This window comes from Apis florea, unplaced genomic scaffold, assembly GCF_048593485.1.
Source record: "Apis florea isolate Af1SG1 unplaced genomic scaffold, ASM4859348v1 contig_3496_pilon, whole genome shotgun sequence".
Taxonomy (NCBI): Eukaryota; Metazoa; Arthropoda; class Insecta; order Hymenoptera; family Apidae; genus Apis; species Apis florea.
This window is the reverse complement of record NW_028256773.1, coordinates 7,029,198-7,053,563: the sequence shown is the minus strand read 5'-3', so window position 1 is coordinate 7,053,563 and position 24,366 is coordinate 7,029,198. Positions and strand designations below refer to the sequence as shown.

Here is a 24,366-nt window from a genome sequence, read left to right as displayed (position 1 = left end):
TGTTAGAAGCAAATATTTTATAAAATTGCGGGAAATTGTAAGAGTTAGAAACTAGTAATTTCTAGTAACTTGACTGAAACTATATCAAGTCTCAAGTCAAGTTTGCATATTGTTGTCGATATTTAGATATCCAAAGTAATTGTGATTGTTCCTTTTTTTCTTTACAAATTATGCTGATAAATTCAAATATGTTTTAAAAAATGAACACAAATATAATATAAAAAATTTAATTATTATAAAATTATTAATAAAATAAATAATATTGCTAAAATTTATAATCTTGTATTTTAATTAGATATAGGAACTTTTTCTGTCTTTTAAAAGTGTGGCTACATTTTCTTTAGAAAAGAAAATATATACATATCCTATGTATGTGAATTACAATGTAATGAATACTGTATGTGGGCGTACGATATGTGTGAATCTTATTAATATATTTTTTTTAGTATCAGTGAAATCGACATTATTTTCGGAAACTTTCTACTGAAATTTCTGATTTTTATTTAATCTATAGTATTATATATTATTATCTAATTTTTCTAATATATGTTTTCATAGAATGGATTATGTGAAACAAATAAATTAGCATAAAAAGCCGAATATGCAATAACTTTTAAATTATATTTTAGAAAAGTGAAAAGAATTATTCGTATAATTATGGGTAAGTATAAAATGTACATTTGCCTTTTACTGATTATTTTATATTTCAAATTCTTCAGAAGATTCTACAGAAGCACAAAAGTGGCAACAGCATTTATCTTTATTGCGAGAACAGTATGTTAATTTATACAATACTAATATAGAACTTCAACGTGAATATGCTATTGTTACTGCAAATAAACAGGATACTGGATTTATTAGTAGACTTTTGATGACTATTGCATCGTTATACAATCAACATCGTTATAGGTTTATAATTATTTATATATAATTATTATCTATTATTTTATATCATAAATCATGATTTATGATACAAATTTGATCATTAATAAATATTTATTTTTTAGTGACATAACTATTAAATTAAGGGATCAGGAAATACCAGCACATAAATTTATATTATCTGCTAGAACAGATTTTTTTAGTGAATCAATATTAACTGAAGTAACTATTTTAGGTAAAACATGAAAAAATATATGAAGAAAAATTATGTAATAAATGTAAATATACATATAAATATAATAAAAAGTACTTGTGTACTTTTAGATTGGACTCATTTGGAATCAAATGTTGGATTAATATTGTTGAAATGGATATATACAGGAAAGGTGTTACAAGAAAATTTAACATTAGATTTAATGAAAGCAGCATCTAATTTTCAGTTATTAGATTTAGTTGATCAATGTGAAAGATATTTAATTGGAATTGTAGGACTCAAAGATTGTGTTCAATTATATGCAGCTGCTGAAGAATTAGGTGCTCAGAGATTAAAAGAGCATTGTAGTTCTTTGATTTCAGCACATTGGGTAAGAAAAGTAGAAATAAATATTAAATTATATAAATTCAATTTTCTTTTAAATGCTAATTACATATTCACCAAAATTTCATGTTGTTAGGAAGATTTAACAGGAGAAGATTTTAAAGAAATGCCTGGCTCTTTGCTATATAAATTATTACAAACTAAAAGTAAATATCCTTTACATGCTGCTGTTCGATTAATGAGGGAAGATGTCGTTTTTTTATATTTAGTAGAAAATAATTCAGGGGTAAGTTATTTTAAATTATATGTATATTTATTTATTTGTAAATAAGTTATAATAGGTTATAAGATTTTGTAATAATAATAACATTTGATATAGTTTTTATTCTATTATTTTTTTTCTATAAGTAGTAAATTAAAAAAAAAATTTTAAAATTAATTAATTAAATATTTTGTTATAATAATTAAATATATTTCACAAATATTAGTAATGTTAATATTAATTAATTTAATCTTATTCACATTCAATAATGATAGATATTCACATTCAATGGAAGAATTATTATGTTGTTTATTTATTGAGATGTTTCTATTAATTTACAATTTAATTATAAGATTTAATATAGTATTATAGAACGAAAATTTATTTTTATTTGTTTTATAACAATTTTTTTTAAATTTTTTTTATACTTTCTTAAAATTATTATGGATACATATTAAAAAAAATGTTTCTTATCACAATAAGTACTTAAAGAAAAATATCATAATAATGTTACAAATAGAAATACTGTTATTAATATAAAAATATGATATATATTGATGGTTTCAATTGATTGTGATGAATTGCACAAATGATGACCACAAAAACAATATTCTGGTGGACCTGCTGGTGCTCCCCTATCTTCACCAATAAAACAACCTTGTTTGTAAGCTGATGTTACAATTTCTTCTTTGTTTTGCCACTTATTATCGCTATAAATTCGTACTGTACGTTTTTGAGGAGCACAGTCCCTTTCTACAGCTGTGACTAGAGATGCTAAAAAAAAAAAAAAAAAAAATCATTAAATATTGTATTTTTTTTTCAATTTATATGTAACAAAAATTTATTTACTTTTAAATTTGGAATAAATTGTTCTTTTTCTACAAAGTGTAGATGAAGGACAATGTACTTGGAATCGAGAACTTCCATCAAATTGAGAACATAATAAATCAGTTTTTTCATGTCCAGGTTGTGATGCAAAACATTTGAAGCATGTAATACCTTCTGTAGTTATTGGCATTATTATCATACCTAAAAATATTAAATAATTTAAAGATATAAAATTTAAATAAATATTCATGAAATAATAGAAACTTTTTTAATATTAAAGTTTTAATTATATAAAATTAAAATATTTTTAAAAATAAACATACATAGAAAAATTATAGCAGTTAGCAAAATTTTGTTTGATTGTATTTGGAAGGTCATTTCATTTATAATTAAATAGAAATCACACAATTAAGATAGCTGATATTTACATCTATTTTGAAATAATTTTCATTTACATTTCTTTATGTTTATGTTAAAGTTCAATTCATCATCATCATTATACAAACCTAAAACAATTTTATTTATTAACAATATAATTACTGAGTATATTTGCAATATATATATATATATATATATATATATATATATATATATTGAATATTAAAAATAAAATGAAATGTTTGAAAATAAAAATAATTCAATACAAATATTTTTAAATGAACTATATATTCTGTATTATTGTAATAATTAGTATATTTATTATGAAAATGTATAAGTAAACTTTCATATTAGAAATAATATTTTGTATTTAAATTTTTATCTTTAACATTAAAAAATAATATTTGTAATAAGAATAATTTACTTGAAAGTATATAATAATATTCTGTATCTTTCTTTTTTAATAACCCTAGATAATTAGATAATTATCAAATATTAAAATAATAAATAATAAAATAAATTACTATAATGATTTTTATAAAAATAATAGTAAGATTATTATTATATAATAATTTTCAATATATTATATTAATACATTATTATAATATTATATTAATATTAATATAATATATTGTAATATAGTGTAATATTATTTTAATATAATAAAAAGTTCATTATACATATTATATAAAAATAAAATAATAATTCATAAATTTTGCATATAAACAAATATTAATTAAAAATATGGGAATAATTTAATAAATTCATACTTAAATATTTAAAAATTAGTATTATGAAAAATTTTGTATTTACGTTTAATTCCATCACATAATAGATTATATTTAATCAAATATTTTTACACATATTTTCTTAAAAATTCTTCATTAATATTCACTAAACATCACATAACGATCACAGGATTTCGATTAACTGTTTTTCGTTGTGCTACAATAAAATATATTCCTTTTAGTAGAAACTGACTATGGTTAGCTGACTCTATCACACGCCACATTATGGTTATTCTATTCTTTATAAACCACTCTTCCTGTTGTATGTTGTATCAGAATCTAATCTTCACATTCTTTTTTATTTAATCTCTTACACTGCTTGTGTATTTCTTAATACTAACTTGTAGGTAGCACAAATATATATGTATGTATATCCATGCGCAAATATTCGTTGGGCGTACGCATACAATATACTTTGGCATAAAATCAAAACAGTGGTTCTCAATCAAACTAATAAAAATTTTAATTTTTAAATGAAACTTGAATATATGAAATTTCATTATTGTAATTTCATCATATATAGTCATAAATTATATAAATTAAATTATCGAAATTATCAATATTATATGTATTTCTTTTGTATATTATTAATCTAAAAAATTCATATACATAATGAATATATGAGATATTTAAAATATATTTATAATAAATTATTTTATTATTTTCATATTTTTTAGTTAACGAAAGCTGTTAATGCTTTGGATCATAAAGGAGAAACGCCTTTAGAAGTTGCTTTAAAATCTCGTCAACCATCGTTAGCGCGTACTTTGGTTGAACATGGAGCTGATTTAAGTACAAAAGATTTGAGAGGTTTTTCTTTACTTCAAGCTGCTATTTTTAAAGGAGATTCTTATGCAGCTGAATTCATAATAGAACAATTGGAAAATAATAAAAATATAAAAGAATTATGCGAAACTATAAAACTTACTGGAAATATGCGGGATATAAAAAATCCTGAAGAACTCGAAGGATGTACTGCTTTACATTTGATAACAAAGCATAATTCAAAAGATATGTTAACAGTTGCATCTCGATTACTTCAAGCTGGTATTGACCCTAATTTACAGAATCATAGAGGATGGTACATATACATTATTTAAATATTTTTATGTATTTTTATGATTAAGTCATTCAAAATCAATAACAATTCATTTTAAAAAGAAATAAATAATGGTAATCGAAAAAAATTAAAATAATAAAAAAAATATATATATAAAAATTAGAATTATCATTGATTTAAAATGAAGTTTATCAAAGACAATTATGAAATAATTTTATGTTATTATTTGAGGATTATTTTATAATAAGATATGAAATAGATTAAACATTTGAATAAAATTATGTTTTTTTTATTAATTTTGCTTTTTATTTTTATAGGACTGCTTTACACAACTGTATTCAAGAGAGAAATGAATTACTTTTTGATATATTATTAGAATGTCAAAGTATAGACTTGGATAAAACTACTAATGAAGATGATACTTCATTGTGTATTGCAATGAAAACAACAGATCCATTCAATGAACTTTTTGCTAAGAAACTTTTAACTAAAGGTGCAACTCCAAATCCTTTATATAAAAATACTGGAGACACTTTACTACATGTTTTAATAAGAGAATATAAAGAAGAAGCAGCATTATTTTTAATTGATTACTGTAAAGATAATTTGATGCAAAAAAATAAAGAAGGATATTCAGTTTTACATGAAGCTTGTAAAGTTGGCTCAAAAAATTTAACGCGAGCTTTATTAAAAACTGGTTTTCCAGTTGATGAAGTTACATTGTCTACTGGTGATGCGCCAATACATATTGCCGTTTTGAATTTATATTTTGATATTGTAATGGAATTATTAGATACACCTAATTCAAATTCCCAATTAAATTTAAAAAATAATGCAAATGAAACACCTTTGAGTTTGGCTATTAAAGCCCCATTTAAAAAAGGCAAAGATATAGTTTTAGCATTAATAAAAGCTGGAGCAAATATCAATCAATGTAATAAAGAAGGTTTAACATTGTTACATCAAGCAATATTAAAAGAAGATTCGGCAACAGCGATTTTTTTATTGGAAAATGGTGCAGATATGAATATTAGGTAAACAGTATTATAACACTTAAAAGAGACAATCATATTTATTATATAATTCATTTAATTTTTAATTTAATATTAAGCATTGCAAGAAAATTCACAAAAATAATATTAAATTAACATAAACAAATAACTACAATAATCTATTCCTTTATTAGTATAAGTGAAATAAAATCTAAAATCTCTAAGTAATTTAGATGACATTATTTTTATGAGTTATGAAAGCCTTTATATAAAAGTTTTATTAATTATAATTCTATAAAAACTTTAATTTAAAATTTTAATAATTTTATTAGGACTGCAAATGGGGAAACTCCACTACAACTTTCTGTACATTGTAGACTTGGTGAAGTTGTAGAATCTCTTTGTAAAAGGGGTGCAGATACTTCTATAGGATGTCCATTATGGGATGCATTAGATTCGGATCAAGAAGATGTAGCATCTATTTTAGTTAAATATGGAGCTGATACTGATTGTTGGAGTTCTGGTCCAGATAATTGTCAACAAACATTATTACACAGAGCAATTGATCATAATAAAGAGGATATTGCACAATTCCTTATAAGGAGGTAAATAGAATATATATATTTTTGTTGACAATAACAAAATAAAAAAATTATAAACAATAAAAATATTTTTAATATTTTAATTAAATAATTTTAAAATGATATATTAATTTTATAAAATTCTTAATTCTGATATTTTTTTAAAGATATTTTTGATATTTATTTGATATATTTTTAATCATTATTATTAAATACCATATTATAAATCTAAACTTATATGTATATAGCGGTTGTGATTTAAACGCACCTAGAAGACCTGGCCCAGATGGTATTGAAGGTGATGAAGCAAGGGATGAATGTACTCCTTTACATTTATGTTGTCAATGGGGTTTAGAACAAGTGATACAAACACTTATTGAACATGATGCTGATGTAAATGCTCGAGATGTTGAGGGAAAAACTCCAATTCATGTAGCCATACAAAATCAACATTCGCAAATTATTTCTTTATTACTTTATCATCCTAATATAGATTTAAATATAAGAGATAAAAAAGGTTTAACACCATTTGCAACAGCTTTAACATTTCGAAATAACAAAGCTGCTCAAGCAATATTGGAACGACTTCCCAAAGCTGCTGAACAATGTGATAATAAAGGCAGAAACTTTTTACATACTGCTATTCAAAAGAATGATATGGAAAGCATATTATTCTTGATGTCTATACAGGTAATCATTTTTATAATTTTATTTAATCATTATTATGTAATAATGTATTTAAATTTATATTTATCAAAATTTGAATAAGTATTTAATAAACTAATCATAAAAAATACACATATAATAAAATGATTTTCATTTTATAGGTAGATGTAAATTCCAGAGTTCATGATGTTACACAAACTCCACCTTTACATCTTGCTGCAATTTCTGGAAATGAAATGTTAGTACGAAGTTTAATATTGGCTGGTGCACGTGTTAATGATACAGATGCAAACAGAAATACTGCATTGCATACTGCTGCAAAAGCAGGTCATGCATCCATTATATCTGCTTTATTACAGGTGATAAAATAATTTGTATATATATATATATATTTATTTAAAAAATATATTTAAAAAATTTTTTTAAATTATATAATATAATATTTAATAATATTAATAATATTTAAACTAATTTAATTTAATAATTATTTTCTTTTTTTTATTTTAGAACAATATTAATTTTGATGCTATAAATGCAGATGGTGACAATGCATTGCATGTAGCTGTAAGAGAAGGCCATGTATCAGTAGTAAGAACACTTTTGACTGAATGTACATTGGATGCAGAGGCTGTAAATCTTAAAGGAAGAAATCCCTTACATGAATTAGCTAGATGTGGAAAAGATAATGCTGCAACTATATGTGAACTTTTTTTGGAATGTATGTCACAATATCCAGTAAATAATGCAGGTAAACACATAAAACTTTTACTTCAAAATATTAGAACTATGTTAGAATATTTATTTAGAGAAAAATAATTTTTTCTTTTATTTATTTAAAATAGAAAAAGAATTATCTTCTGAGTAATCTAATAATAATTTGAGTTATTGATTGTTTTTTAATACAAAAAATCTTAAATATTATTTAAAATAATATTTTATTATAAACTAAATTTAAAAAAAATATTTTGTTCAAGATTTAGATGGCAATACTCCATTACTAATAGCTTATATGAAAGGAAATGGTCAACTTTGTCGTACTTTGGTAAAGGCTGGTGCATGTTTAGGTTCTATGAATAAAGAAGGTATTACAATTTTCAATTATCAAGTGGCAACAAAACAATTATTATACAGATTATTAGATTCCTTGACTCAAGAAGCACCATGGGCTGATAAAGATCTTTGTTTAGAATGTGGTACAAAATTTTCTCTCACAATGCGAAAACATCACTGGTATGAAAATTATGAAATATTTATAATCTATTTAATATTTATATAAAATTAATTATTTGTACAACTTCTAGCCGTCATTGTGGTCGAATTTTGTGCAATAAATGTTCTGATCAAGATGTTCCAATCGTAAAATTTGGATTAAATAAACCTGTTCGTGTTTGTGCAGTATGTTTTGATGTATTGCAATTAGGTGCTGAATGAAAAAAAAAAGCCTAAATAAAAAAATTACATATTCATATTGTAAATAAAATAATCATTCCATATGCATTTGTCATAAAAAAATATACCAAAAATTTGTATTATTTTGAGCAAACCACTATATATACTTTGATGTATTATATGATTATTCTTGTTGAAAGTTTGTTAAAAAAATTTATAGGTATTAAATTTTAAATACAAATGAAAAAGTATTGATAAAAATTACTATTTATTGATATATTATCATTTTATTCCTAACATTACATATTATCTACAATGTATTGAATTAATTTGTAACACGTTTTATAATAAAAATCACATTTTTAATAAAATCATAACCTTATTTAAGCTTAGTGAAAAGTGTTTTTGCTACGCAATGATCTATACATTCTACATAATCAATTAATTCTTCCATACAAGTTTCTTCAGTTTGTTTTCTTGAATTAACACGATCGTTACAAGTGTTTAATTTATCTTGCATGGCACTACATTTAGGTAGTCTTGAACATTTTTCCTAAGAAATAAATAACAATATATTCTGATATCTTTAAGAAATGATTTTTAAAAGATTAATATTTATATTCATAATTTAAATAATATATTATATGCATCAATGTATGATTACATATTAAAATATTATTAATAAATTTAGTTCATAAAAAATTATAAAAATTAAAAATATTATTTTAAGACAAATTTGAATACCAACAAGTTACTTAATTTTTATATTATTTATATATATCTATTGAAAATACAAATGAATCAATATAAAATTTCTTTAGGTTTTTAATTTTTGTAAAAGTTAATTAGAAATTAATAATATTATTAATATAATTTCATATAAAATTTCAAATAAATTATATTTTATATTAGGAATAAATTAATTAGTTATAAATGTATATACGTTTATAATAAAAAAAAATAAAATAGTAATTATAATAATAAATATTAATTATGAATGTAAAACATTGAAAAATAAAATTTTGAATTATTGTAATACGAGTATTATATAACAATTTTTGCTTACACGAAGTAATTTTTGAGGATCAACTATTTCTTCATCTTCAGCCTTTACAGTTGGAATATAACGTTTAAAAATATTTTGTAAGAAAGACATATTTTTATTTAATTTTACACAGATATTATGAATTAATTTTGAACATGCAGTGAATTTCCGGCTTGTAATACGACTGTTAATTGGTAGAAAATCTTAACCTGGGTTGCTTGTCTTACAAATGAACTATATTTGATGGCAGTTGTGTTAGAAAATTTACTCAAAACTTAAGTACGATTTCTATAAATATCGTGATATATGATAATGTAACATAAAAAATACTTAAGAAATTGTATTTTATAACAAAATAAAAAAAAATTATATTTAATGAAAACAGATTATAATAATATATAAATTATTACTTTTTTAATTGCGTAATAAATTAAGAAATATAATCATATTAAATTTAATATATATAAATGAGTAAATTATAAATTAAAAAATAAAAGTATTGATAATTTTGATAATTAATATGGATTTTATTACAATTTAAAAAGTTTCCATGAATTTAATTGTAAAGATACCCGAATAAAATTTCAAAATGATTAATCATAATTTAAGCTATATTTTAGATAAATAAAATTATTAAGATAACAAAGATAATAAACTAGATTAATAAACGAAATCATTATTTTATCATTACTCTATCTAAGTTTTATTTATAAATTATATATTTTATTATTTATTATATATTGCATTTATAAATGTCAAGGCGAGTGCATTTGCAATTTCATTAACGATATTTATTTCGTAAGTAATTAAGTCTTCCATTCTTAAATTTATGTCAATGTTGAAAATATGTGATATTTAAAATTTTATTTCGATATGAAGTATAGTATTCATGTATATTTTCGTGTGCGCATGATAATGCGCAATTTTCTTTAAAAGCAGAAAGTTGATTTGTTAATAGGTTGCCAGAAAATTCTCTTAGATCGCAACTGACCAATACGTGGATTAAATACTACAGATTGTATGGGAAGAAGATTTTCAGCAATTATTTTGCAATACTGTCGTTAAACATTTAATTACCTTTGTAAATTATTGGTAAATATACAGAATGCCAGCGGTAGGCAAAATTTTCAACTATTTTTTCAACTGTACGAAAATTTGTGAATCAAGACAGAGTAGGAAACGAAAAAAAAATGTTGAATATTTGGCTCTGTTATCTACTTGGACTTTCATTTGGGATACTTTAGCGTAACAATTTTTTGGAACAATTCTATAAATATTGTTTTATGGATAACGTAAAATATCTATTCTTATTAAAAATATTAATATGATTTATTTAGTAAAATGATTAAAAGGACCGTCATGTTCTTTGTAACAAGGATGGCGTCATCTGAATCTGTTCGCATAGTTTTATTAAAGCTATAAATTTGTTAAAATACAGTAAACGTATTCTACACATAAAGTTAAAGTGGAATAAGTTTCACTGAATTAGTTAGTTTGCGTACTATTGTTTGTACTACTGATTATTAGTTGTGAAAAATTAGGAAAATCGGGGCGCAGTGCGTTGTGCTTAACAGTCAAACATTGAGGTAGTTTTGCGCTGGTCGGAAAGGTAGTATCAATAAACCTGTACTTTTTTCACGAAGAAAAGGCAACGAAGAATAAAGAAAAGTCAAGTATCAAGGCTGATGTATAAATAACATCCATGTAGTAAATACGACATTATTCGAGCAAGTTGAAAAATTACAAGTTTTTGAAAAAACCGGAACATACTTGTACAAAATTTGAGGACTGTGTTTTTCACAAAAAATCTTCATTTGATTGGAGTTTATACAAAAAAGTAAATTTAAAAGACATAATATAAGAATTCTTTTTACGGAATGATTGTCATAATATTTCTTCGTACTAAAGTCCAACCTAAAAACCTTCGAAATGTTTGAGGTTATGTTTTATTGAAACATGAATTTCTTATATTAACAATCAAAGCAATTCACCAGAAAAACAAAAACAAACTGGAAGTAAGTTAAAATTCAGAATAAATCTTTTTAATATGTATTAAGTTTCATATTAACAAATAATATTCTTTATATTATTGTAAGTTTTTATATTTTATTTTAAGAAGTGCATTTTGATGATTGTGTTTAATTTTATTTTACTTGTTTCATTTATACGTTTATTAATTTTTTTTTTAAATATTGAATATTTTCATAATTTTATTGATTAAAAATGATATATAAGATATTTCAAGTTTTTAATTAATAATATTGTTTTTTAATTAAATTATAATGTAAAATATATGTTAATATTTTTCAAATACATAAATGTTTAATTATAATATTTATATATTTTAAGTTATGTAAAATATTATTTAAATATATAATTATTATGTATATAATGTTATTTAATATTTAAAAAAATTTATATTTTTTTATTATTTTAATATCTAATATCATTCATATAATACAATCATTATTCTTAAATTTAATTTGCAGCAATTTATGAGTGGATAATGCTTGGAGGCAATGAACGGAATGGAGAGACATGGGCATGGACATGGACATTCACATACACACTCGCATCGTCATCGTCATTCACATGGAAATTTACAAAGTGTATCTCAAAATTCAAGTCAATCATCAAAACATAGCCATACCCATGCATTGCACTTACAAAAAGATACACCTGTAGTTCAAACACCTCAGAAACCAAGAAATTATAAGCTATTAGTTGATCCATTCTTGGTAAAAGGTGCAACAAAGTTATATAGATATGATGGCATGGTTCCAGGAGATCCAACTTATCCTGAAGTTCAACCTAGAGATCCAAGATCACAATTAACAAGAATTTGGACTCGTTTAGAACAACTTGACTTACCTGTACCTAGATTTAAAATTGATTCTAATTATTGTGGTGAACCTCCTCCACTTGAAGTGACATTTTGTCATTTAAATGACAATATTGATAAAACTTTTTTATCAGATATGGTTCAAAAATTTGGAGCTGTAGAAGAACTCATTGTTTATTATCACCCTATAACTAATAAACATCTTGGAATTGCAAGAGTAGTATTTGAAACTACAAAAGCTTCAAAAGCTTGTGTTGAAAAATTAAATAATACATCTGTGATGGGTAAAGTTTTAAAAGTGTTTCTTGATGCATTTGGAGAAGAATGTAAAAAAATTTATGATGAATTAACTACAGAAAAAAAGCCAGAAAAGAAAATTGAAAAAGAAATAAAGTCCGAAAATGAACAAGGAAAACAAACTCCAATCGAAAAAATTATTAGTGAAGAAAGAGATGATTTCAGAAGTAGTAAGAAATTGGTATCCACTGTAGAAAAATCAAGAGATACATATATAGAAAATTCAAGATACAATAAATATAGAGATTATCCTACTCCTAGTGGCAGTGCAGGAAGTGATTTAGGCTATGGTACTGCACCTAGTGAACTAAATTATTCTAGTAATTATTCTCAAAATTCTACTCCAGCTACAAATTATGATTTTTATTATAGTAATTATCATCATCAACCTCCAAATAATTATTTAGCAAATATGCCACAGAATGTATCGCAAAATCTTTCAATGCAGCAAAATTCAAATATATGGTGGGGAAATAATACAGGAACAGCAAATTATGCATCATCTTCTATGTGGCCTGTTCAACATGGAACAAATTTAGATAATCCTAATTCTAATACAATTCCAATTTCTAAGGCTTCTAATGTAAAAATACATCATATACCTAAAAAAGAAAAAGAAAATCAAAATGTTACAAAAAATTCATCGCGAGATTCGCCAATAGAAACTCGTAAAACATTAGATTTGGATACTAGAATTGCTATGTTATTGAAAGATAAAGCAGGAGGAATGGCACCACCTTTCTTGCAATTTGGTAGTGATTCTGAAGATGAAAAAAAATCTATCAATGCAGATAATGAAATGCTTTCAGAACCACCAAGCCCTTTTCTATCTCTTGAAACATATAAATCATGTTTTGAAAAAATTAGAGAAAGGAATAAAGAACGATGGAAAGTACATGAAAATAGCATTAATCAATTCTCTGTTGATGAAGATTTAGGTAGTGTTATAAGTTCAAGTGAAGATGAAGCATTATTGGGTAGTTATAGTCCTGCACCAGATGAAATTGAACCAGAACCACCAAAAGATCCACCACCTCCACCTCCACCTGATGATGATAGAATGTCATTAAGTCCATTAAGTTCAGGGGATGAAAAAATTGAAGAGGTAATAATAAAAATATTAAATGAATATAACTATATCTATTTATGTTTATTTATGTTTTATTATTTAAATATAGGTTATAGCTCAAACAGAACCTACGAGTCAGTTATATCCAGGAGCTGGTTATCCTGGACATTTAACTCATTATCCAGCCAATGATATGTATCATTGGCCAAGACCAGCACAATATCCATATCCCTATGGTACAACATATTTACAAAGTCATTATCAACCAAATACAACATCATTTTCTGGAACAGTAGGAAATCATCAAGGAGCAAATTATTATCCATCTTTTCAATCAAGACTTCATGCTATGGCAAATCACAATATTACAAAAGATAATCCACAAGTATATATATATTATCTTTTAAGTAATATATATCTATCTATAATCTAATAATATCTAAATATATATTTATCATTGTCAATTTAAGTATTACATAATTGAATTTTTAAATATTTAGGGTCCTACTATTAATGGGGTATTAAACAGAGTTGTAAATGAACTAAAACAAATTCTAAAAAAAGATTTTAATAAAAAAATGATTGAAAATACGGCATTTAAACTATTTGAAGTATGGTGGGATGAAAAGAAGTCAGAGAAAAGTAGAAATCAAGAAGGAGAAAATACCACTGTTAACAACAGTAATAAAGAAGAAGGTCAAAAACCTCAAGGATTATCACTACTTTTGGAACAAGGAACTCCACTTGGATTTAATTATGATGGATTTGGTTTGGGCATTAGAGCTAGCATGCCAAAGATGCCTTCTTTCAGGGTAGAATTGTTATTTTTATTATATGAGATTTTATTTTTAATAATATAATATATATGAATATTTAGTAATATAATATATAATAACTATAAAATTCATTACTTGTATTATTAGCGCAAAATTAAAGCTCCAAGCCCATTACCACAAGATGAAGATAGTCGTCAATCTGATCACGCTGATACGGAACTCATAGGAAGCGATAGTGATCTTGACTTAGCATCAGTGCAAAAAGTTAAAAGGCCAATTACTTCTCTTCCAAGTGTTTCTTCATCATCTTCCTCATCATCTGCATCAAGTGAAAGTAGTAGTGAGGAAATGAGTTGCAGTGAATCTTCTAATAGTTCAAGTGATAGTTCCGATGAAGAAGTATGTTCTGGAAATTTTGAAGATGAGGTATATAATTTATTAAAGCACAAATAATTTTTGTAAATATTCATCTATTATATTTTTTTTCATAAAAATAATTTTTATTTTCAGCAAGATACAGATAGTCATTTATCAGATCATCAGCCCTTGGCTTGCAACAGTGAAGATCCTGACATTTTAACAGAACTTGCAATTCAAAGATCATTAGACTGTCCAACTCCTACTGGTAGAGAGACACCAGTGCCTAACATTAAAATAAAAGATATAAGTTCAAATGAATTCCCACAATATGATGATGAAGCTAGCCCTGTATTATCTCCATTGGAATATGAAAGTGATAAAGAAAATAATGAAAAAATAGATGATAAATCTGTGGATAAAGAATATCTTGAAAACATTCGAATAGTCAATGAAGATACAGAAACAAAAAATGTGGAAGATGAAAAAATAAAAAATACTACAATAGTATCAGGTAAACAAGAATCATGTGATATGCAAAAAATGGAAAATTCTGCAGCAGAAGCTTTAATAACATTAGCTGGCCAAGATAATATTATAAGACATAGAAGTCCGGGACCTGTACAACCAAATATTATTAGAGCTCTTCAAACTATGTCTGCTAAGTATATTAACGATGAACCTATATTGAAAGAATCAGAAAAAATTGAAATGTTTAGTGAGATACCTACTACCGACTCGGAGGAAGAAAGCTTAGAAATTAGAAGATTACGGTTCGTAAATTTAAATAAAAATAAAAATATATTCATTATATATATTATTTGTAGTACATAAATTAACATAAAACGTGATATTATTCCGTTTTTGCATTAATTAGGTATCAGGCTGAAGCTGATCTTCGACTCAATAGCCAACACAGTCCAAAAAATTCACAAGCTTCACAAGTATTCATGGAACATTCATATTCATTGCCACCAACACAATCAGAAATTGCAAAATCTGTACTTCGTACGCCTTCAGCACCAATAAAACCTGTGAAACTTAAATCTTCAAAAATTGTAAAATTATCTAAGAACAAAGACAAAACACATAAAGTAGAGAAACGAAAATATAATAAATATACTAAAATGCGTGTTCATCAAAATCATGAAGGAGAGAAAGAAAATATCGAAAATGAATATATTTATGAGAAATATCCAAAAAAAGTTGAGGAACCAATAGTTACATACAAAGAACGTGATCTTATGTCAGAAATGGCTATTTTGTATGAATTTTTAACTAGAGGAATAGACGCAGAGGATGTAGAATATCTAAGACGAAGTTACGAAGCTTTATTAGCTGATGATAGTCAAGGTTATTGGTTAAATGATACACATTGGGTTGATCATCCTCCAACTGATATACCAAGTCCTGCAAAACGAAGAAAAAGAGATGAACTTAGATTGCATACAAGCGGAAGTGCAAGAACAGAAGGATATTATAAAGTTGATGTACGTGAAAAAGCTAAGCATAAGGTATATATTTTTTATTTTAATAATTATTTAATCCAATTATTTAACTACAGATTACTAGTATGAAATTTTTTAAAGTTCAGATTTAAAAAAAAATGTTTTTAAAAGTCCATAGTAAAATATATATATCATATTTTCGTATTTAACTTTCATGATTACGAATTAATATAAAAAATAACTGTATTAATTTTAGTATAATATTAATTTTTGTATAATTATTAATTTTTTAATTTATTAAAATTATTTATTCTTTATAGCATCATTATGCGCAAAGTATACAACGAAGCAATGACGTTGAAGATAATAATGGCTCTTATGCCTCTGGTGATGGAACAATGAATGGTCCAAAGAATAATACTAAAGCTTTAACTGGTAAAATGCAAGCTTTATCTCGCGAAGCTCGAAGTAATCAACGTCGGTTATTAACAGCTTTCGGTATTGATACTGATAGCGACCTTCTTAAATTTAATCAGTTGAAAGTAAGAATTTAGTTGCTTCATTTTTGATTATAAACTATATTTAATTATTTCAAAAAATTTAATCTCATTTATTTTATTTTATAGTTTAGAAAAAAACAATTGAAATTTGCTAAATCTGGTATACATGATTGGGGTTTATTTGCTATGGAACCAATTGCAGCTGATGAAATGGTTATCGAATATGTTGGTCAAATGGTTAGACCAGTTGTTGCTGATTTACGAGAGTCTCAATACGAAGCTACCGGTATCGGTAGTTCCTATCTTTTCCGCATTGATTTAGATACAATTATTGATGCAACAAAGTGTGGAAATTTAGCACGATTTATTAATCATAGTTGCAATGTGAGTATTATACTAGTGCTTGTTTCATTTTTATAGAATATATTTTATAAATTTATATAATAATCCGAAAATTATATTATTAATTTTCACTTATTTTCAGCCGAATTGTTATGCAAAAGTAATTACAATTGAGAGCCAGAAGAAAATTGTAATCTACAGTAAACAACCAATAGGAGTTAACGAAGAAATTACATATGATTATAAATTTCCATTGGAGGATGATAAAATCCCTTGCCTATGTGGAGCTCCTCAATGTCGGGGTACTCTCAATTAAATCGTTTATAAAACTATATTGTTCATCCCTTTTCCTATCTTCTACATTTCATCATACCCTACTCATATTTTTGTAAATATTTCCCCATGTAAACATTTTATAAAATGCAATGGAAAAATGCTAAATTAAGTTAATATGAACTCCTTTTCTTTTTTAATTAATCCTTCTCATAATTATAATACGTTAAATATCTAAATGAACTTGGAAATCGTTATAATATTTATAATTTACAATTGTTTTTGTATATACGTGACTTAAGATTTTATTCCTATTATGTTTCTGTTAAAAATAAAATAATAATTTTTAAAAGTCCACATGTCGATCGATATAAGAGAATTTCCATTTTTTAATTCGATAGAAATATAAATATTTTTAAGAAATATATATATAAATATATAAAAAGAGAAATATATATATATATATTTCTATTTTTAAATTATATATATTTAGAGACATTTTTACTTCACTTGTGTGCATTCATGAGCTATGATCATGTGTGCAATGATGTGAAGTATTTACATGAATACATTCAGTACATAATGATTAATATGTTATCCGAGTATGTCGCTTTCATATTTATAATTTCTAATAAGTAATATTTTTCAAATAATTATTTGAATGATATATAATTAATTCAAATATAAAAATAAAATAAAAAGTTTTTTTTATTTTTCATCTTTTATCGATCAAATATATAATTTTAGAAATTGTTACATCTTTTTTCTTTGTGCTGGCCTATTCTGGATGCAACTTATGAGAATAAATTTGGCAACAGTGTACATCGATATAATTAATTTACTACAAATTAGCAATTTCACATTTTATGGATTTACGAAATTTCTTGCAATTTTATCAAATATTTGTTTTTAGTCATTGCATGGTAAACAAGAAGAAAAAATGAAATAATTATAATTCAATATAATAATGTGAACAACAGTGTAATTTTATTTACAAAATAGTTTAAATTTACTTTACTATATAAATTTACTAATATTAATATTTATTTATATTAATGTAAATATTTTAAATATAAATATTTAAAACTACAATCTCATACAAACTTTAAATTTTTACACTTCGCTTCTTTATTTAATTTTTAATATTCTATAACTTTTATTTATTAAATTTAATTATTAAAAAGATTATGTATATTTAGACTAATTTTTTAAAAAATATTATACATTTTTTATTTATTGTATTTTATTTATTGAATATTAAAATTCCGAATTAGAATTTCTGAATACTTATGGTTACGATTCAAATGAAAACGATGTTGCCATATTCAACATCATAAATTATATTTAAAGCTGCGGTAAATTTTAAGGTTAGTTAAAATCAGTTAATTTAAACATAAACGTTAATTTTTTCGAATGAGAAATTTCATGATCATATTTCATAATAAAATTAAATATTGTATTTAAATAAAATGATTTTAGAATAGTGTTATTAATTATATTATAGGAAGAATATAGTTGTAAGGGTTATATTTGAAAAATATGGCAGATCGTTTAACACAATTGCAAGATACTATAAATCAGGTAATTCATTATAAAAATTATTAATATATAATTATAATATATATAATAATCTAATTTATATTTATTGTTCTAGCAAGCAGAACATTTTTGTAACAGTGTGGGTATTTTACAACAATATTCAATACCTAGTAAATTTGTTGATCGTGTTGGAACTCCACAACCACATCAACCTCAAGAAGGTTATATATTTATTTTTATATATAATTCATTTTTGATATTGATAGTTATTGTTATTTTTATATAAATAATATTTATATTTTAGATTATGCAGCCTTGTTTGCAACACTTATAGCAAGATGTGCAAAAGATATTGATACTTTGATAGAAAGTTTGCCAAGTGAAGAATCATCACAAGAATTACAAGTTGCAAGTCTTAGTCGGCTTGAACAAGAAAATCAAGAAGCTGGTGAACAGCTAGAAGAAGTTGTAAAACAAGGGGAAGCTCTTTTACAAAGAATTCAAGCTGCTCTGCAAGATATTGCTCAAAGTCAATTAGATATGCAAGATCCAGCATCCACATCTAATATTAATCTTAATACTAATTCTACTTTCAAACAAGAAAATATAAACTCTGTAAATACTGTATCTTCAAATAACACGCATCAATTACCAGATCCTATGCCTAATTCTGTAAATCAATGATATATTTTTAATATAATATTAAGAAAATTAATTCACTGATGATATATATTATATCAAAATATTAAAATGATAAAACAAATTTCAAAAAATATTTTATATTTGTAGAATAAATAGAAAAATATTAGTTATATGAAAATGTATTTAATAATTTACTTTAACGTAATTATATCTATAATTACATTAAATAGAAAAATTAAAATGATAATTTTTTTATTTCTATTATTTTTTAAAAAGATTTATAAATGTTTCTCTTGGTATACATATTTTTCCGATCATTTTCATCTTTTTTTTTCCTTCTGCTTGTTGAGCTAATAGTTTCATTCTTCTAGTAATATCACCACCATACTAAAATGAAAAAAATTAATAATAAAGATATGTGAAAGTATACAATATTCAATAAAAAAAATTGTTTACCAGTTTTGCAGTTACATCTTTTTTGTATGGTTTTAAAGTTTCTCTTGCAATGATCTTTCCATTAACAATTGCTTGAATTACTATTTCAAATAATTGACGTGGAAGAATATCTACTAATTTTTCACATATTTGTCTGCCCATTATCTGAACCTTGCTAATATGTACAATAGTATTAAGTTCTTCCACTATATTACCATTTAAAGCAATATTTAACTACAAAATATAATTATTAATTATAATAGAAATAAATTATAATTTAAATATAATGTTATTATATGAATATATTAAAATAATTATAATTACCTTTACAATATTTGTAGGTTCATAATCATAGTCTTCATAATCAAAAGTACCATATCCTGAAGTTGTACGTTTCAATGTATCATAAAAATCAATAATAATTTCGTTCAATGGCAGCAAAAATTGAAATAATGTTCTATTATGACCAATATCTTTTGTGAAATGTTGTATTCCTCTTTTTTCAAAACATAAAGTCATTACTGTACCCATATACTCATCTAGAAAATAAAAGATATACAATTTTTTTTTTAACTTAGCTATATAAACTATGTTGTAAAATTTGATAATTAAACATACTTGGTGCTATAATAGTTCCTAATACTATAGGTTCATAAAATTCTTCTACAATTTGAGGATCAGGAAAATTTGCAGGATTATTGAATGAAATCATATCAGTTTTGTACATTTTAATATTCTTTTTACCAATAATTTTTGCTTTATATGTAACACTAGGAGTTGTAACAACTGAAAGTGCACCATATTCTTGCTCTAATCTTTGCATAAATACTTCCATATGTAATAAACCTAAAAATCCAATTCTCCAACCTTGACCAAGAGCTACACTAAAAATTTAAAAAATTTTTAGTAAGACAAAGTAAATATATATAAAATTACTTTATATTCAGTACTTATAAGCCTTTTTTATCTTACTTATTTAATAAATTTGAAAAATATCATTAAAAATACCTAGTTTCTAGTGCAACAGAAACACTACTATCATTTAATGTTAATTTTTCAATAGCAATTTGCATATTATGAAATTCTGATTGATCAATTGGATAGACACCTGAAAAAACCATTGGTTTTGGTGATTTAAATCCTAATAAAGGTTCAGTAATTTGATTTTTTATATGTAATGTATCTCCAATAAATATTTCCTTGGAAGATCTCATATTACATGAAATACATCCAATTTGACCTGCAAATCTTACATCAAAGACAATCATATATTAATATATTAATATAATTATATAATTAATGTATTTTTATAAAAATACTTACAATTTATTTACATATTCTTCAGAGGGTCTCAATAACGAAAGATTTTTAACTTCATAAGATTTTTTAGTATACATTGTAGTAATATGTTCTTTTATAGATAAAGATCCTTCTTTAATATATATCAGTAAAATTGCTCCTTTATATTTATCATACCAACTATCAAATATCAAAGCTCTGAAGGCTTTGTTTCTATATACATTAGGTGGTGGAATTCTTTCAATTATAGCATCTAAAATCTTATGTACTCCAGTGCCTAATTTAGCAGATATTTTTAAAACATCTGACTCTTTTATACCAAATAATATTTCTAATTGATTTATAACTCTATCAGGATTAGCATATTTTAAATCTATTTTATTAATTACAGGTATTATAACTAAATTATGTTTAATGGCTAAATGAAAATTAGCCACAGTTTGTGCTTGTACACCGTCATTTGCATCTATTACTAAAATTACTCCTTGACAAGGAGCTAATGAACGATGTACTTCAGCAGAAAAATCAACATGACCAGGTGTATCTATTAAATTAAGAAGATAATTGATTCCATTGTATGTATAATTAAGGGATGCTGTTTGAGCTTTAACTGTAATTCCACGTTCTTTTTCAACTTGTAGTTTATCTAATATTTGTTTGCCAGAATTTATTTTTATTGCACCTGTTATTTCTAAAAGTCTATCAGCAAGTGTGCTTTTACCATGATCAACATGTGCAACAATACTAAAATTACGAATATTTTCTATTGGTATTTCATATTCATTAGTAACTTGAGAGTTTGTACAATAAGAATTAAAATGATGTTGCCTGTAAATAGATTGTCTATGCTCGAATATATAATTGACATTAAGTATTAAATAATTTTTTATTTTTTTATTTAAAATATTCTCTTCTCGTCTATTTTATATTTAAATATATAATATAAAGATATTTTTAAAAAGCTAATTAATACTAACCTTATGAGTATTTGAGAAAGATTATAATTTCGACAAGAATACGATATATAATAAATAAATTTTTTTATCTTCATAATGAACTAATAATCGTTGTTTATTAAATATTTTTAACATTAAAATTGTATTAAAATGTATAAAAATTTAAATATAATAAATTGTATTTGTTTTTTATTAATATAATTATTATTTTAAATTCTATTTATATATAATAAATAATATGTTTTAAATCCTAATTTAAATTTTAATATATTTACATACTAAAATGATTGTATTTCTGTTACACTACTATCTTATTCTCCATCTTGTTTTATTATACGAACTACTTATAACTTAAATAAGCTTCGACATTTTTGTAAATCAATTTTTATATTTCTTTTGGCTTCTAAAATTGATATTATATAGTTAATTTTATAAATTCTATATATATATTATAAATAATTATTTTTAAAAAATTAGAAGTTAAAAAACATAGATGCTCAATAAATTTAATTCAATACAGTATATAAAAATTTGATGTTCTTGATACGTTTTAATAATTCATTTTTAAATATTTTCATACAATAATATTTTTCTTAAATATTAATAAATAAAAATAAGTCAAGCTTAAAAACTAAAATAAATATAACAATATAAATAAATTAAAGTTTTTTTATTTAATTGCAAATACATCATTATAATCATTTTATTTTTGAGTGGTAGGTGCTGATTGACTGGATGATTTAGAATCCCGCATAGAAGCACTTCGTCTTCGTTTTAACTCTTCTTGGCGTCTATTTTTTGCTTCTTTTTGTCTTTGTGCCAATAATTTTGCATATTCAGCTGCTTGTTGTTTGCGAGCCAAACTACGCCTTCTCTTCAAAGCCAATCGATGTCTTTTTCTCTATAAAAATTTTTTGTGTTATAATTCTAATTTTGTAAAATTAACAAAAAATATAATATAATAAATAATAATATATATATACCTGTAAAGTAAGTGGGGTAATAAGGCGTTGTATTTTGGGAGCTTTAGAACGTGCTGGTTTACCTTCTTTCTGAATTGGTCGTTTTACAACGAATCGACGTACATCATCTTCTTTAGATAAATTGAACAGTTTACGAATTTTACTTGCTCTTTTAGGTCCCAAGCGTCGTGGAACATCTTTGTCAGTTAAATCTGGAATATCCTGTAAAAATTTAATTAAAAAAAATATGAATCAATCATTATATCTATATACTTGTTTATAATTCATATGATTCATTAATATATGTATCATTTGTACACTGAGAAAAAATAAAAATCATATAATATAATTTCTCAAATCAAGAAATGATATTTAATATCCCATGTCTACGATAATATCATAAGATAATAAAGAAATTCTTAGATATACCCTAGGAACATGGTCATTAGATAAAGAATAAGAAAAAATTTAATACTTTTTCTCCCTTCTTGACAATAACAAGTGCAAGTACTGAGAGGTTAGAATCAACAATGCATCCACGAACAGATTTACGTTTACGCTCGCCATCACGTCTAGGTCTGTAGCATGAATGTCCTTTTGAAAGTAATAAACGCACACGTCCTATTCGTAATAATAACATATTAATATTTCTATAACTAATAATTTTATTATAAATTCAATCATTAAACTAATTTACAAAATAAATTATTTAAATTATTTATGGAACTGATATAATAAAAATTGCAATAGAAAATGTTTATCTTACCATTTGTTAAAACACCTTGTTTCATAGGAAATCCTTGTTTATCATTACCACCAGAAATGCGAACAACATATCCTTTCCATTCGTTACCTAAAGCATCAGCTTCAACTTCAGCGCCCATGCGCTTTTCGTAAAAAATTCTAAGTTTATGTTCATCTGAGATTTCAAATAATTTCTGACATCCTGTTGCAGGATAAGATACGTTCAGCTAAAGAAAACAAATACATTAAAACAAAGATTAAATTAGTTTTATCAAATTAGTTCTACAGCTATAATACATTAACAACGAAATTCGTAAATTTATATATTCTATGTAAAGGAAATTTAAGTTATTTTTATTTTTTATTTATATGATTTATTTATTTACTTATTAATAATATTAAAATTAAATAGAATTACTTATTTTATACACTTGGACAATAATGCATATACATAATAGGTATATACATAGATATTT

General features: G+C 24.0%; 7 protein-coding genes across 14 annotated transcripts; 3 read left to right on the top strand and 4 right to left on the bottom strand.

Moving 5' to 3' along the window:
* The first annotated feature begins 83 nt into the window (after positions 1-83).
* On the top strand, positions 84-8,735 carry LOC100867794 (ankyrin repeat and FYVE domain-containing protein 1). 3 transcript variants are annotated; one of them, XM_031920290.2, is made up of 13 exons: positions 84-661; positions 723-909; positions 1,008-1,117; positions 1,207-1,466; positions 1,557-1,706; positions 4,354-4,757; positions 5,054-5,770; positions 6,061-6,333; positions 6,558-6,999; positions 7,137-7,334; positions 7,483-7,723; positions 7,950-8,205; positions 8,277-8,735. In XM_031920290.2, exons 1-13 carry the CDS (start codon positions 658-660, stop codon positions 8,404-8,406), a joined length of 3,372 nt encoding a protein of 1,123 aa, XP_031776150.2. In that variant the 5' UTR covers positions 84-657; the 3' UTR covers positions 8,407-8,735. The 3 variants fall into 3 exon arrangements, with proteins under 3 accessions (XP_031776150.2, XP_086769143.1, XP_003690575.2); XM_086913017.1 differs by having other exon boundaries at positions 370-661; positions 720-909; positions 7,956-8,205; XM_003690527.4 differs by having other exon boundaries at positions 370-661; positions 720-909.
* LOC100868515 (uncharacterized) lies at positions 1,967-4,112 on the bottom strand. 3 transcript variants are annotated; one of them, XM_086913019.1, is made up of 4 exons: positions 3,702-4,112; positions 2,834-3,016; positions 2,532-2,711; positions 1,967-2,456 (listed from the first exon to the last, which is right to left on the bottom strand). In XM_086913019.1, the coding sequence occupies exons 2-4, from the start codon at positions 2,886-2,888 to the stop codon at positions 2,182-2,184; spliced, it is 510 nt and encodes a 169-aa protein (XP_086769145.1). In that variant the 5' UTR covers positions 2,889-3,016; positions 3,702-4,112; the 3' UTR covers positions 1,967-2,181. The 3 variants fall into 3 exon arrangements, with proteins under 3 accessions (XP_086769145.1, XP_086769147.1, XP_086769146.1); XM_086913021.1 differs by having other exon boundaries at positions 2,939-3,016; positions 3,702-4,018; XM_086913020.1 differs by lacking the exon at positions 2,834-3,016 and having other exon boundaries at positions 3,702-4,098.
* Positions 8,614-9,792, bottom strand: UQCR-11 (Ubiquinol-cytochrome c reductase 11 kDa subunit). The gene is made up of 2 exons (XM_012494690.2): positions 9,431-9,792; positions 8,614-8,917 (listed from the first exon to the last, which is right to left on the bottom strand). Exons 1-2 carry the CDS (start codon positions 9,518-9,520, stop codon positions 8,744-8,746), a joined length of 264 nt encoding a protein of 87 aa, XP_012350144.1. The 5' UTR covers positions 9,521-9,792; the 3' UTR covers positions 8,614-8,743.
* A 1,189-nt stretch (positions 9,793-10,981) lies between these two features.
* On the top strand, positions 10,982-17,668 carry Set1 (SET domain containing 1). Its single transcript, XM_003690526.4, has 10 exons — positions 10,982-11,424; positions 11,899-13,653; positions 13,727-14,002; positions 14,118-14,429; positions 14,541-14,819; positions 14,904-15,523; positions 15,628-16,264; positions 16,519-16,740; positions 16,825-17,082; positions 17,183-17,668. The coding sequence occupies exons 2-10, from the start codon at positions 11,929-11,931 to the stop codon at positions 17,354-17,356; spliced, it is 4,503 nt and encodes a 1,500-aa protein (XP_003690574.2). The 5' UTR covers positions 10,982-11,424; positions 11,899-11,928; the 3' UTR covers positions 17,357-17,668.
* A 188-nt stretch (positions 17,669-17,856) lies between these two features.
* Positions 17,857-19,741, top strand: MED21 (mediator complex subunit 21). 4 transcript variants are annotated; one of them, XM_086913014.1, is made up of 6 exons: positions 17,857-17,915; positions 18,061-18,236; positions 18,588-18,680; positions 18,818-18,894; positions 18,968-19,073; positions 19,157-19,741. In XM_086913014.1, exons 4-6 carry the CDS (start codon positions 18,853-18,855, stop codon positions 19,534-19,536), a joined length of 528 nt encoding a protein of 175 aa, XP_086769140.1. In that variant the 5' UTR covers positions 17,857-17,915; positions 18,061-18,236; positions 18,588-18,680; positions 18,818-18,852; the 3' UTR covers positions 19,537-19,741. The 4 variants fall into 4 exon arrangements, with proteins under 4 accessions (XP_086769140.1, XP_086769139.1, XP_012350038.1 ...); XM_086913013.1 differs by lacking the exon at positions 18,061-18,236 and having other exon boundaries at positions 17,866-17,915; XM_012494584.3 differs by lacking the exon at positions 17,857-17,915 and having other exon boundaries at positions 18,084-18,294.
* waw (Translation factor waclaw) lies at positions 19,658-22,564 on the bottom strand. Its single transcript, XM_031920431.2, has 7 exons — positions 22,206-22,564; positions 21,253-22,056; positions 20,938-21,177; positions 20,548-20,813; positions 20,254-20,468; positions 19,951-20,163; positions 19,658-19,881 (listed from the first exon to the last, which is right to left on the bottom strand). Exons 1-7 carry the CDS (start codon positions 22,277-22,279, stop codon positions 19,756-19,758), a joined length of 1,938 nt encoding a protein of 645 aa, XP_031776291.2. The 5' UTR covers positions 22,280-22,564; the 3' UTR covers positions 19,658-19,755.
* Positions 22,565-22,839: 275 nt separating this feature from the next.
* RpS6 (ribosomal protein S6) lies at positions 22,840-24,099 on the bottom strand. Its single transcript, XM_012494583.3, has 4 exons — positions 23,913-24,099; positions 23,622-23,767; positions 23,168-23,368; positions 22,840-23,085 (listed from the first exon to the last, which is right to left on the bottom strand). Exons 1-4 carry the CDS (start codon positions 24,028-24,030, stop codon positions 22,888-22,890), a joined length of 663 nt encoding a protein of 220 aa, XP_012350037.2. The 5' UTR covers positions 24,031-24,099; the 3' UTR covers positions 22,840-22,887.
* Positions 24,100-24,366: the final 267 nt, after the last annotated feature.

Bases quoted from the DNA above. Each gene is read 5' to 3' on its own strand.
- UQCR-11 (XM_012494690.2), bottom strand. From the start codon at position 9,520: ATGTCTTTCTTACAAAATATTTTTAAACGTTATATTCCAACTGTAAAG. The intron at 8,918-9,430 runs GTAAGCAAAAAT...TTTATTTCTTAG, and splicing joins ATCCTCAAAAATTACTTCGT to GAAAAATGTTCAAGACTACC.
- Set1 (XM_003690526.4), top strand. From the start codon at position 11,929: ATGAACGGAATGGAGAGACATGGGCATGGACATGGACATTCACATACA. The intron at 14,820-14,903 runs GTATATAATTTA...TTTTATTTTCAG, and splicing joins CTGGAAATTTTGAAGATGAG to CAAGATACAGATAGTCATTT. The intron at 16,741-16,824 runs GTAAGAATTTAG...TTTATTTTATAG, and splicing joins TTAAATTTAATCAGTTGAAA to TTTAGAAAAAAACAATTGAA.
- waw (XM_031920431.2), bottom strand. From the start codon at position 22,279: ATGAAGATAAAAAAATTTATTTATTATATATCGTATTCTTGTCGAAAT. The intron at 21,178-21,252 runs GTAAGTATTTTT...CTTTGATGTAAG, and splicing joins GAAGAATATGTAAATAAATT to ATTTGCAGGTCAAATTGGAT. The intron at 20,164-20,253 runs GTAATTATAATT...TATATTTTGTAG, and splicing joins AACCTACAAATATTGTAAAG to TTAAATATTGCTTTAAATGG.
- LOC100868515 (XM_086913019.1), bottom strand. From the start codon at position 2,888: ATGACCTTCCAAATACAATCAAACAAAATTTTGCTAACTGCTATAATT. The intron at 2,712-2,833 runs GTATGTTTATTT...TAATATTTTTAG, and splicing joins AACTGCTATAATTTTTCTAT to GTATGATAATAATGCCAATA. The intron at 2,457-2,531 runs GTAAATAAATTT...TTTTTTTTTTAG, and splicing joins AATTTATTCCAAATTTAAAA to CATCTCTAGTCACAGCTGTA.
- MED21 (XM_086913014.1), top strand. From the start codon at position 18,853: ATGGCAGATCGTTTAACACAATTGCAAGATACTATAAATCAG. The intron at 18,895-18,967 runs GTAATTCATTAT...TTATTGTTCTAG, and splicing joins TGCAAGATACTATAAATCAG to CAAGCAGAACATTTTTGTAA. The intron at 19,074-19,156 runs GTTATATATTTA...TTTATATTTTAG, and splicing joins ACCACATCAACCTCAAGAAG to ATTATGCAGCCTTGTTTGCA.
- RpS6 (XM_012494583.3), bottom strand. From the start codon at position 24,030: ATGGGCGCTGAAGTTGAAGCTGATGCTTTAGGTAACGAATGGAAAGGA. The intron at 23,768-23,912 runs GTAAGATAAACA...TATTACGAATAG, and splicing joins ACAAGGTGTTTTAACAAATG to GACGTGTGCGTTTATTACTT. The intron at 23,086-23,167 runs GTATATATATAT...AAATTTTTATAG, and splicing joins TTACCCCACTTACTTTACAG to AGAAAAAGACATCGATTGGC.
- LOC100867794 (XM_003690527.4), top strand. The intron at 1,467-1,556 runs GTAAGAAAAGTA...TCATGTTGTTAG, and splicing joins CTTTGATTTCAGCACATTGG to GAAGATTTAACAGGAGAAGA. The intron at 5,771-6,060 runs GTAAACAGTATT...TAATTTTATTAG, and splicing joins GGTGCAGATATGAATATTAG to GACTGCAAATGGGGAAACTC.